Below are 13,721 nucleotides of genomic sequence, written 5' to 3'. Positions count from 1 at the left end.
TAAAGAAAGTTATGAAAGTATATTAAGATTGTGCGTGTTTTAAAATATGAGGCTCATTGTTCAGAGGTATGTGGTGACCTTAAAGTAATTGGTTTGTTGCTTGGTTTGCAAGAGGGCTTCACAAAATATTGTTGTTTGTTGTTTGTGGGACAGCTGTGCTACAGAAAAACATTGTGTGGTACAACAATGAGACAAGCGGCATGAATATGTTGTGGGAGAAAGTAATGTAAAAGAAACACCATTGGTTCAGCCTGGTAAGATTCTTCTTCCTTCCTTACACATGAAACTTGGCCTGATGAAGAATTTTGTTAAGACACTCAACAAGGACAGTAGTGGATTTGTATATTTACAAGGCAAGTTTCTACAGTTAACAGTTAATATGCAAAATTGAAAGAAGGGATTTTTGTTGGACCTCAAATCAGAAAACTCATGGAGAACGAAATGTTTGAGAAAAATGTACAAACGTTTGAATTAGCAGCTTGGCTATCATTTAAAAGGGTTGTGCGTAGTTTTCTCAGAAACACAAAAGAAGAAAAATGTAAAACTTTGGTGTCAAATTTGTTGAAATGCTACAAAAACATGGGTTGTAGAATGTCTTTGAAAATGCATTTCCTTCATTCATATCTAAACTTAGCTCCAGAAAATCTGGGTGGTTATAGTGATGAACAAGGGGAACGGTTTCATCAAGACATTTCCATCATGAAGAAGAGCTACCAAGATCTTAAGGATCTAGTAATGATGGGGGATTACTGTTGGTTTCATGTGAGAGGGGAACAGGCAGAAGTACAAGACAAAACACATACTACCAAACACTTCTAAGCAAAGTTGCAGATATATTCCCTTAAAATATGGCCCAAATATTATTGCATGCATATAAAACTACATTTTGTGAATTAATTTTAACCTACCATAAATATACAGGGTGTTTAAAAAATACGGGGCATAATTTCAGGTATGTATTTCCCTTTCCCACATGTAGACAATCAAAATAGTTCATTACAACATGTGTCCGGAAATGCTTTATTTCCGAGTTATGGCCTTCACAACATTAAAATTCACCGGAAAGTTTTTCTTTCCGCAGGTCGTTGCCGTCAAAGGAGACATTAAGAGGGCACTCTGACAGTTCATTCCGAGGCGAAGGTTACATTCAGTGTTGTGTAGGCGTTAGACTGTGCAACATGTATTCAAATCAAGAGCTGGCAGAGATACACTTCATGTACGGTAAGGCGGACGGCATTGCTGCGCTGGCTCATCGTTTGTACCAGGAGAGGTACCCACAGCAACAGTGTCCAGATCGGAAGACATTTGTACGTCTCCATTACCGTCTGTGCAAGTATGGAAATTTAACTCTCCTGGTTTGGGAAGGGGACGACCAAGATCTACAACTCCAGAAGTACAGGAGGAGATTCTGGAGGCTGTGAACATGACTCCTTCTATCAGCACACGAAGGGTAGCGTTGCAAGTCAATGTTCCTCATACGACTGTCTGGAGACTGTTGAAAGAGTATCAATTGTATCCTTATCATTTGCAACGTGTACAGGCCCTGTCACCAGCAGATTACCCTGCACGAGTTAGGTTCTGTCAGTGGTTCTTGCAGCAGTGTGGTGTAAATCCGAACTTTCCTGCCTTAGTATTATTTACAGATGAAGCACAGTTCACACGAGATGGCATAACAAATTTCCACAATCAGCATGTATGGGCGTATGAAAACCCACGTGCAACTGTTCCATCTCATCACCAGGTGTGGTTCTCCCTCAACATGTGGGCTGGTATCATTGGTGATCGATTAGTTGGACCCCATGTACTTGTAAACAGACTTATGGGGCAGGCGTACACAAACTTCCTGGAAAACACCATACCTCATGTTTTAGAAGACACTCCACTGATCAATCGTCAACACATTCACTTCTTGCATGATGCACACTTCAGTCGTACAGCTCGCCGGTACTTGGATCGAAGGTTTCTTGGTCGATGGATAGGTAGAGGTGGCCCAATTGCTTGGCCTCCACACTCACCTGATCTGAACCCTCTCGATTTCTACTTGTGGGGCCATTTAAAATCATTGGTTTATTCGTCTCCGGTGCCTGATTTGAAATCCCTTCGGAATCGAATTGTGGCATGTTCTGAGGACATACGCAATACTCCTGGAGTTTGGGATCGTGTTCGCAGGTCAATGATACATCGATGTGAGGTCTGTATTCAAGCAGGAGGTGGACATTTTGAACATCTTCTGTAATGACAACGACCTGCGGAAAGAAAAACGTTCCGGTGAATTTCAATGTAGTGAAGGCCATAACTCGGAAATGAAGCATTTCCGGACACATGTTGTAATGAACTATTTTGATTGTCTACATGTGGGAAATACATACCTGAAATTATGCCCCGTATTTTTGAAACACTCTGTATATATCACAAGAATTAATCTTACATAATATTTTATCTGAAACCACGCATCTGAGATTCTAAATATGTTTATATCTTTTTAACCTGACGTGATAGGAAATTTCTGTGGCAATTTTCAAAATCAGCACAACTTTTTTTTGTTAAGAATCATCTATTTTTATCATGGAGATATGACAAAAAATTTTTGTTGGGTAGTGTTATCAGATATTACCTATGGTTATATAATTAGAAAAAAAATTCTCAAATATATTTGCATTTCCAAGAAACGTAAAACATAAAATAAAGTGTTAATATTTTTTTACTTGAGATTGTACACTTGTTCTCAAACATATGAAAAAGAAAATTCCTAGCCTTTTAATGAGGGCCTAGTAATTAAATAAAGCTTGGAGAATGGATTATTATATACTGGAAGGTAGAGATGATGTTTCAGATAGGCTACTTGATTGTTTATATATATATATATATATATATATATATATATATATATATATATATATATATATAACAGTTGCCAAAACAGATGAAAGTTCAGTCTGGTATAAACAGCTATGACGATTCAAGACTGCTTGACATTCGAGAGTTGACCACTCCCAATGTCTGGAATGTTTGCTTGATTCGCTCACAAGCAGTCAATGATGTAGGCAATACTGTTGTGCGGGTTTTCGGCTTTGCGTCTTGCTTTCTCGATCGTTGTTCAACTCTAATCTGTAGTATTTTGGTAAAACAAAAGTGAACACATATGTGCATAAGTCTCTCATATCACTCTTTATTTTCATTTTTCAGAATTGGAACAAATACAGCAAACAACCCACAAGGCAGTGTGTCAGTTCATCAACAGATTTTGTCATTGGCTTCAATGCCGTTTGGTGACTCCCCACTATTTCGAAATCTTTTACCAGTAAGTTGTCTTTTATATACTAGTAATTTTAGAAAAGTTGTCACAAATGAAGAAATATGTTTGATAATACTTCTTCATTCGAAAAGCTTAAAAATTATGTTTGTTAATATTTTTAACTTTAATTTTCCAGGCTACTGGCAAAGCTGACGAACTACTTAAACCAACAAACCCAGCAGCTCAAAAAGCAGCAGTCTCCAATAACCACTTCAAAGTATCACCGAGAGGAAATGTTAAAATAAAAGTAAAACCTCTGGGGGTGTCTTCACTTTCCAAGGTGAGTGGAATTGTAGACATTGGAACTACAGTTTTTTTTTTGTTGTTTTTTTTTTTTTGTTATAGTAAATCGTGTAAATGATGTGTTGTAGACATTGAAAACGGACTTTGTTATTTACTATAGGCCTATAGTACAATATTGCGAAAGGTTAATTCCATGTGTGAATCACATTACTTTTGACTCCACTCCTAAACTTCTAACAGCTTAAACACAATGTTGAAAACATATAAGAACTTCCGTAAAATGCTCGAAGGTACATCAGTAATATTGTAGTGCTATTTTTTGAGTATGTGGTAATTCCAACATATTTTTGTTTTAGAGAATATCCCTTTTATAATACAAATGTGACAGAAATGGTAGTGCATTTGGTACACTATTAGTAAGCTACGAAAAAAATATTTTAATGGGTGCACGTATTCCTAAAACATGAGAATTAAAAAGAAACAACAGTCAAAGTAATATCACAGTCTAATATATATATAGTCACGAAGCTCAATACTTACTAAATGTGCATACATAGATAGTTTCTCACCACCAGGATCACTACTATTGCCTCATCACAGATTCTTTCCCTAGCAGATGATAAAATGTATTGTACTTTCGATATCATGTTCTTTTGAAAAAATTAACACCTTCCTTCCACTATTGAAATTTGAAATACATAAGGTTAATATATTATTTTCATAAAAATATATATTATATTCTATAAACTCACCTTCCTGGATCTTTCGGAAGAAGGATAACTCTAACCTATTTTTCTTACAATTTATAGTAATACAAACGTCTCTTTGTCCCATATTATTATCCAAATTGTTGTATTTTAGCCATTTACAGTTATTACAACCGATAACGAACATTTCACAGTTTACATAGCTTTTCACAAAATGCGAAATATGGCACAGTCAATGCCTTTTTGATCCAGACCAGGCCGTAATGTTTGTTCGGGTTTTCTATTTCAGTGTATGGAGCTCAGTGAAATATTATATCATAACTGTATTGCATATCATTGCTAAGCTTTATTTAGTGTAATGTGTCCATAAGTTCCGTTTACTTCTTGTTGCATAATATGTTGCAGAAATAATTACAAAACTGTGTTATTTTAATGTGAAGAGAATTTTACATGTTAACATAATCTGAATAATTTCAAGGAAAAAATTGTTCTGGGGCCGGGTATCGATCCCGGGACCTCTGGTTGAATGTACCAGTGCTCTGCCAACTGAGCTACCCGGGAACTCCACCCGACACCGTCTCAACTTGCAAGTTGCAAGTTGAGACGGGTAACTCAGTTGGCAGAGCGCTGGTACGTTCAACCAGAGGTCCCGGGATCGATACCCAGCCCCGGAAAAATTTTTCCCTTGAAATTATTCAAATCTGCTTTACAGGAAGCTTTACCTGAAAGACTAGATTTGCATAATATATATGTCACTGTATACGTACATTAACAGAAAACCACAATTCCAAGTCACACAGAGTTTGTGTGCACTCGATGTGGGTCTCTGGCGTTTCGTCAGCCCACGCGAGTTGTGTGGATATAAAGGGAAAAGTTGAGACGGTGTCGGGTGGAGTTCCTGGGTAGCTCAGTTGGCAGAGTGCTGGTACGTTCAACCAGAGGTCCCGGGATCGATACCCAGCCCCGGAACAATTTTTCTCTTGAAATTATTCAAATCTGCTTTACAGGAAACTTTACCTGAAAGACTAGATTTGCTTAACATAATCTGTTCGCGTCAACATTTTAAGTTTAGAATTGAAGCTATTTTGAGGTTTAATAAAAAAGAATTTATATTGTTATTTCAATTTAGCACATCCACCTTCCTTAATTTTAGACAAAACATTTACCATACCACTCCTATGAAATTAGTGTACATACAATTGTGTTACTTCGTCTCGTAAGTAGTAGATAAATACAATAATTCAGTACTCAGTTGTAGTATTAAAATACAGACAAATTGAATATCCGGGGTATCATACATGACATTATGCTTAATTATAATGTATGATTGCGAATTTAGGAATATAAGTTAAATGTAGTAAACATAACCTATCATTTTCATATGAGTGACAAGGCATTGGAGATCACTAAATTTAGACAGAAAGGGGCAACTGGTACAGTAAACATAACCTATAATTTCAACATATCTAAATATCTGTGCGGTGCACTTGAAAATTATTGAATCTTGCATGAATGAATGTACAAGATTTTCGCAATATTTAATCGAAATAAAGGCAGGTATTACACATACGAACAACGTAATTTTCACACCATAAATAATATTACACCTTAACTCGCAAGTGAATTATGTCTGAAGTGTCTCATAATCATTGTTTTAAATTTTATTAATGGAATTACACTACATTTTAGAGAAACATATGTTACTGTTTATGCATTTCAACTAATTTATATGGTTGAAACGCCACCCTTTGTGATAGGGTTAAGCGAGTTACATGGTCTGCCTTACGGCCTGTATTAGATCACGATGGCTGTGGCACAGTCTATTGTTCCTAGTACTCACAGCGCTTCAAGCGGCTAGCAACTATCTTGAGAATTGCAAAAAATCATCCCAAGCTTCGTGACTGTATATACTAGACTGTGGTAATATTATTTGTTTAATATTAATTCATAATTAAGTTTGTGACTCTCACTACGTTCACATTGTGACTCACATTATACTTCTTAACAGCATACAATAAATTGACTTTAGTGTAAATACAGTATTATGAACTTTTATGCAGAGTTCTCTTTCATTGATCAACCCATAACAAATTAAAAAAAAAATACATCAGAATAACTGTATTTCATGCACCAGTCAAACTGTGGTTCCGGAAGTTCATGTACTTTATTGCTTGTTTCCACCTCCACAATCTCTTCTCATAAAGACCTCACAAATTTTGACAAATCTCTATTCCAGTGAAGAAATATTTCCAAAACTATGCATTTTTTCTGGTATGTTCATGATCTCTCTTGGATTAGGAGTTCAGAGTTTATCTAACTTTGCCTTTCTAGATTCCACATAATGTTTAAATACATCAAATTATTTTAGTATTTGTCATCATCCATAGCACTACAGCCCGGATCGGGCCTCGGCTTCCTTAAGAATTCTTCTCCATCGGTCTCGATCTTTAGCTACCGTCCACCAGTTCTTCACTCCAAGCCTCTTAATGTCGTCCATAACACAGTCCATCCATCGTAGCTTTGGCCTTCCAACTCTTCTTCCTTCAGCAATCCCATATTCCATAACCTTCCTAGGTATTTCACATTCATCCATTCTCTTAACATGCCCTGCCCATCTCAGACGAGCAATCTTAATGGATGTTATTATATCAGGAGACTTATAAAGCTGGTATAATTCGTTGTTATATCTTATTCTCAAAGTTTCACCATCCCTTACAGGTCCAAAAATCCTTCGCAATATCTTCCTTTCGAATGCGGCCAATCTAAATTTATCCCTTTCACTAAGAGGTCATGTCTCTGATGCATAGGTCAACACTGGTTTTATTAGGGTCTTATATAGTCTACATTTTGTGCCACGAGATAGCAATCTTGATTAAACTTGTTTTTGCAGCCCATAATAACACCTATTGGTGCTTTGTATTCTTCTACTTATTTCCTCTGAGATATCATTGTTACTATTAACTAGTGATCCAAGATATACAAAGCTCTGGACTGTCTCAAATTTGGCATCATCAATCTCAATGTACTTAGAAGTTTTATTATTATTTTTGTTATTGACTACCATGTATTTTGTTTTGTTTCCATTAATTTTTAATTCCATATTTCCAACTGCATCTCTTAGATTTCTGAAGGTTTTCATTAGATCTCTTTCTGACCTCGCTATTATGTCAATATCATCCGCAAAGGCTAATATTTGGACAGACTTATAAAAGATGGTACCTCTTGTTTGTATTTTTGCTTCCCGCACTATCTTTTTCTAATGATATATTAAACATGCAAGAGAATCACCTTGTCTGAGTCCATCCTTGGTAGTAAACTTATCAGAGAGGTCCGTTTGTATTTTCACACGACATTGACTATTTTCCATGGTGGCCTTCACTAATCTTATGAGCTTATGGGGAAATCCAAGTTCTTCCATAGCATTATAGAGTCCAGCTCTATTCACACTGTCATAAGCAGTACTAAAGTCTATAAATAAATGGTGTGTTTCTATCCTACTCTGTCTTGTTTTCTCCAGAATTTGTCTTAGAGTGTATATTTGGTCAATAGTTGACTTTCCTCTACAAAAACCAGTTTGATATTTCCCAACTGCTTTCTCAGCGTATGGCAGTAGTCTATTATACAGAATTTTAGAAAAGACTTTATACGTTGTATTCAGAAGTGTTATACCTCTATAGTTTGAACATACAAGTTGGTCTCCTTTTTTATGAAGTGGGCATATGATGCCCATTTTCCATTCCATCGGTATTATTTCTTCTTCCCATATTTTTTAAATTAATTTACATAGGTTATGTCGCAAATCATCTGTTGTATGTTTTAACAGTTCAGCCTGAATTCCATCATCTCCTGGTGCTTTATTATTTTTAAGCTGTTTAATGGACTCGTTAATTTCCTCCATTGTTGGTAGGTCATTATCAGTTTCCAATCTGTTATTGACATCGGAACTACTAGTATTATTACCGTTGATATTCCCCATCAATATACCTTGATTGACAACATTAGTGTTATTTCCGTTAAGAAGACTGCTAAAATGATTACTCCACCTATTTAAAATCTCATCTTTACTTGTTAAAATATTCCCTCTAGGGTCTCTACATAAATTAGTCTTAGGTTTAAAACTCTTCCTCTCATTATTTACAAATTTATAAAATGTTTTAGTTTCTTTATATTCTCTACAAAGTTCAATTTCAAGTAATCTGTCATTTTCAAATTTCCTCTTCTTTTTCCTATGAATGTATTTTTCTTCTCTTCTTTTATTTCTATATTGTTCTTAAGGCTCCTTGTACTTCCTCTCTGTAACATTTTTAGATATACTTTATTCTTTTCTTCTGTTACTATTCTACACTCATCATCAAACCAATCATTCTGTTTAGGTCTGCATGTTGTGCCAGTTGTTTCTTCTGCTGTTGTGGTTATTATCTCTCTAATTGTTTTCCATCCAGCATCAATTCGGGTCTCATCACTTGTTCCATCTGCTTTAAGTTCCATTTTCTCAATCTCCTCTTTCATTCTTTGTTTGTAATTTGCAACTATTTCATCATTCTTTAAACTTTCAACATTATATTTCTCCTTAGTTTGACTTTTAGTGCTTCTGATTTTTTTGCAATTGGATATTTTTTGTCTAATTTTAGCAATCACCAGGAAGTGGTCGGAGTCTATATTAGCTCCTCTACGATTTCTTATGTCCAACAAACATTTTTTATGTCTTTTATCTATAACCATGTGGTCAATTTCATTGACTACATTACCATCTGGCATTTTCCACGTTCCTTTATGTATTGCTTCATGACAGTAAAAAGTACCCCCAATAACCATGCCCCTCGATGTTGCGAATTCAATCAGCCTTTGCCCATTATCGTTGCTACTATCGTACAAACTATATTTCCCAATAGTTGGATAGTAGATTTCTTCTTTACCAACTTGAGCATTTAGGTCACCTAAAACCATCTTTATGTCATTACTAGGACAAGAATCAAATACCCTTTCCAGTAATGCATAGAAGGTATCCTTTTCCTCGTCTGGTTTCATTTCCGTTGGGGCATGTACATTAATTAAGCTGCAGTTGAAGAATTTTCCTTTAATTCGCAAAACTGAAATTCGCTCATTAATTGGATTGAAGTTTAAGATTAAATGTTTGACTTCCTTCCTTACTATAAAACCAGTCCCGAATTGATGTTTGTTTGGATGGCAACTATAAAAAATCACACATTCCTTCTTATCAATAACCCCATTCCCCGTCCATCTCATTTCTTGGATTGCTGTTACATCTACTTTATATTTCAAAAGCTGGTCAGTCAGGACTTTTAGTGCACCTGGTCTATACAAGGATAATACATTCCACTTGCCAGTCTTTAAATCGTTTGCCTTATTCTTGCCATGTCGCCATAGATTTGACCGTCCGGCTTTTCCTTCTTTAGGTTTCTGAGCAATGGACTTTTTCCGGGGTGGGGTTGCTAACCACTACGCCCAACCGCGCAGCAATCCTGCGGGGACGATGATTTTCTGTCTGGGATTTCTCCCGTAGCTGACATGTCCCAATTATAGCATCAGGTACTCGCTTTTCCGCCCTTACATTCTTAGCGTTACCCAGGGGTCACGACGAGGACGTGCATGTATTTGACTTGGTAGGAATGAGTGGCATTTCTCGAGCTTTTAAATGAAGTATAACTGCCAGCAAGCTATACCCCCCTCGAGACCACATACTACCCCATGACCCCCATTTTAGTATTTGGACAGATTTATTTTGCACGTGCTGCAAAATCTTCAGCAGAATGTGGATATGACTGCTTAACAATATTGTCTCTTTAACCCTGTGCTTTATAGTTCCTCTTATCCTATTAATTGGGCATTTTTCATGATCCGAAGTTGGGAAATGCTACTCTCCATATTCTGACTTCAATGTAGTCAAGTTCAACGGATATTTGTTTGAAATCCTGGCCACTTCCATTTGATTGGGAAGTATTGGATATTCTTTCGTAATGTAATCAATGAAAGTATCATTGGAAACAGCTACAGTATAGTATATTTTCCTTGATGGTCATAATCTGAAATTACAACAATTTGTGAGTTTCTGAAGTCCTCAAACTTCCCAGAAGTTTTTAATCTTTCTCGCTATTCTTTCTTTCTCTGTTCCATTGAATTCGCCATAACCACTGCAATTAAACAAAATTAAGTTTACAATATTAGAGCTTTGCTTCATGTACAGGTTTTTTCACATCTTCAATATCTCATTACTATTTTTTTCTAACAGCAGCATTTCAGTTTACAGTATATGAAGTAGCCTAGATTAAATTCATTTTTGAACTCTTGTGGCCGGTTTGTTCAAGTAATGTTTAATTTGGCTTAACAAATGTTAAATTAACAGCTGGTTTATTTTTAACGTTTTGTTAAGATTTTTTTCATTTTTCCAACATAATTTTGTTTAAAATAACCAACACTTAACTTTAACTGTCGTTAATACTATTCTAACTACTCAACAGCAGTTGGTAATGATTTTGCATATATAAGACAACTTCTTATTGGCTGATATTATTATTTAAATTCTGTACTGTAGAGTATGTCATGAAACATGTGTAAAATCGTAACCTGTTACAGTAGCCATGATTCATACAGTACAGAGAGTTGATAAATGAAAGTTGCATTGACTACTATTGAATAATAATAATTATTATAAGTATGGTTATATTTTATAATGCTAAATATGAATTTCTGTTTAGAAAAACTCAGCATTATTACCACCAGGTGACAATAATTACACGAATGTGTGTGTAGTCAACTGTACACAAAACCCCGAGGAGAATTCCATATCATATAAAATTCTCTAATTCAGGTCCATGTATAAATTATATGTAATTTAGTCCTAAAGAAGCAATTGCTGCTGAAACATTTTATTATTTACTCACTGCGTATTTTGAAGCACTATTGACATCGGCTATAGTTGAAGAGCCAGTAACATAGAATCTAGAGTTAATAGTAGCTGGTGAATTGGAACAAGTGGCCTATTTCTGTTTATAGGATATTCAAATCTGACTTCAATTTCTTGCCACGTTGAGATCGCACATTTCCTCAATATTAAATGGATAATAGCTCAGCATCGAAGTAAGTGTCAGTATGATAATCAGTTGACTTATAAAGATTATCTTCCCTATATTAATATTCCAAAATATTTTTGAAATTATATATTACCAGTCTTATGGCCGGTTTCACAAAGCTTCATTAAGGTTTTAATGATTCATTAATGTATTTACTGGTTCATTAAATCATTTTTTTATCTCACCAAGCATCTTTAGCCTAACAAACCAGTAAAACTATCATTAAATTTAGTGATAGAAATTTCCGTCTTTAAATTTTTAATTATTCATTAGTTGCAATATAAAATGGCGGAACGTTTCGATGCAGAATTGTTATATCTGGAACTGCTCGAAAATTAAGAGTCAAATGGAGATAATGTTAACCATTTAAAAACCGATCATTTTGAAAATTTGAATGACATAAAAATTCACAAAAGATACTGCGTCACGAAGATCGTGGTACCGGTACTCAAAATTTTAGAAGAAACTGATTGTAGGTTAGAATATCATAAAAACGGCTGAGGCAAAGCTGAAACTAGTCAACTAGGTAACATACAACTGAGTTTTATTTTAAGACATGAAAGTGATTATTATAACTACATACCGGTATATCTAAGAAATATTAGTAAATTAATACATAATGTGCATTCAAACATAACAAAACTTAATTGGTATATTAACTTTCATTTATTAGAATTATATTATAGCTAGCGATAAGATATGTTTGCACTGGCTTTAAAACAGAAGCGAAAGAGCTGGATTCTTGGAATTTATAATCGTTTTCTTTCCGATGGAAATTTAATTTTCCAGCAGGATAATTACCCCGTGCACTCCGCCATATACGTTCAAAGACGGTTCACGGAAAAGCACGAAAAAGAGGAGGATTGACAAATATCGAGACATCCCACCTCAAAATCCAGATCAGTTCTGGGATCAAGTTCTGGCTACCTGGGAAGATTTCGCTAAGGACCAGAACTATTTCCGCGATCTGGTGGACTCAATGCCCCGAAAATGCCAGGCAGTGATAGACGCCGGTGGCATGTGGACAATATATTAGATCCACATGTGTATTTATTTTATTTTTCTTTAATTTGTTTGTTTATCTTTGTTTTATTTCGGGAAGAAAATTGATCTCCCAAGAGTTTTTTAAATTCTCCTAGTGGAGCCAGAGTTGCGAAATAATTCGTTCCACTACACAAAATTAAAAAAAAAATGAAAGGTAACATGCATAAAAATTAGTTACGTTGATAAAAAAAAAGAGTTACCACCGAGATTCGAACACGGATCCCTGGGATGCCAAGCCAACTCGCTACTGACTGCGCCATCAGAGAGTCGTGACGTAACCAGCGCGACGAGGCACATATAGGAGCTCGGCTTGAAGCCTACGGAGACACCGCACATATAAACGTACTCGTGTAAATATTTTAATGTTCAGTACTAGTTAATGTTTCATTTGGACTGATTTACTGAAGCTTGGTGAAACCGGCCCTTACTCTAAACATTCCTCAAAGAGAAACATAACATGTTATTTTCACAACTTTTGTCTGAACAGCTGTGGTGTTATCCGCCATGTTTAACTGTTTGTTAAATGAGTTAACGGCCTGAAATCCTACATTTAAAGTTAACAAATGGTTAAGAAGCTGTTAAGCCAAACTGGTGTTGAACAAATGGAAAAACTGTATTTAACAAACTGTTGAAGGTTTAACAGTCGTTAAGTGTTCTAACAATACTTGGACAAACCGGCCCTTAGAGAAATAAGAAAGAAGAACAGTATTAATCCATCATTCAAAAATACGTAATAACGTACCATATAAGTGTTCAAAATTGAGATGTGTGTCTAACACTAATCGAAAGTGTGACTCACACTACAATAAAAGAAAAAAAAAAGTACATATTTTTGCACCAATTGAAGTGCAACCTACTATGATTGTATTATGGAGCCATGAACCCGAAAAAGAAAGAAATTATTGGTACCTAATTATTATTTTTACACACATCAGGACAAAAATTCTGTGTTTATTGTGACTCACACTACAAAACAACATATAATTTTCATAGGTAACAGATAAATAGAAAACAATAACCCAGGGTAAACTGTGTTATTCTTAAATATTAGACTTTTAATATGAGAACATTGTAGCTATTGCTTATTTACTCATCTGTAATTAATTAATGAAGATACTGACTTTAATGAGTCACAAACTGTTTACATGGTAGCCATGTGTGATTGAATAGTGTTACCAACTGGTTGTTCAAACAGTAATAACTAATCTAAATTATGTTTATTGATAAATTCATAAATAACAGAAAGTAAGAAACAAGAGGAAAAAAATTTTGAAAGTGGTTTATGGCGTACATTTTCATGGAATTAGCTGAAACTATTAACCTCTTAGCTGATGGCCATTT

The 13,721-nt window shown here is 35.2% G+C and overlaps 1 protein-coding gene across 4 annotated transcripts in view; it reads left to right on the top strand.

Annotated features, from left to right (window-relative positions):
• Nup98-96 (nuclear pore complex protein Nup98-96) overlaps nucleotides 1–13,721 on the top strand; it is a 431,225-nt gene that overhangs the window by 167,277 nt on the left and 250,227 nt on the right. For all 4 annotated transcript variants that reach the window (XM_069823886.1, XM_069823885.1, XM_069823884.1 and 1 more), the window contains 2 exons: nucleotides 3,187–3,301; nucleotides 3,432–3,575. In XM_069823886.1, coding sequence (XP_069679987.1) covers nucleotides 3,187–3,301; nucleotides 3,432–3,575 — 259 coding nt within the window. The remainder of the gene's footprint in view (nucleotides 1–3,186; nucleotides 3,302–3,431; nucleotides 3,576–13,721) is intronic.

Source organism: Periplaneta americana, chromosome 4, assembly GCF_040183065.1.
Source record: "Periplaneta americana isolate PAMFEO1 chromosome 4, P.americana_PAMFEO1_priV1, whole genome shotgun sequence".
Classification (NCBI taxonomy): domain Eukaryota; kingdom Metazoa; phylum Arthropoda; class Insecta; order Blattodea; family Blattidae; genus Periplaneta; species Periplaneta americana.
The sequence above is the reverse complement of the archived record's forward strand: the minus strand, read 5'-3'. Positions and strand labels throughout refer to the sequence as shown.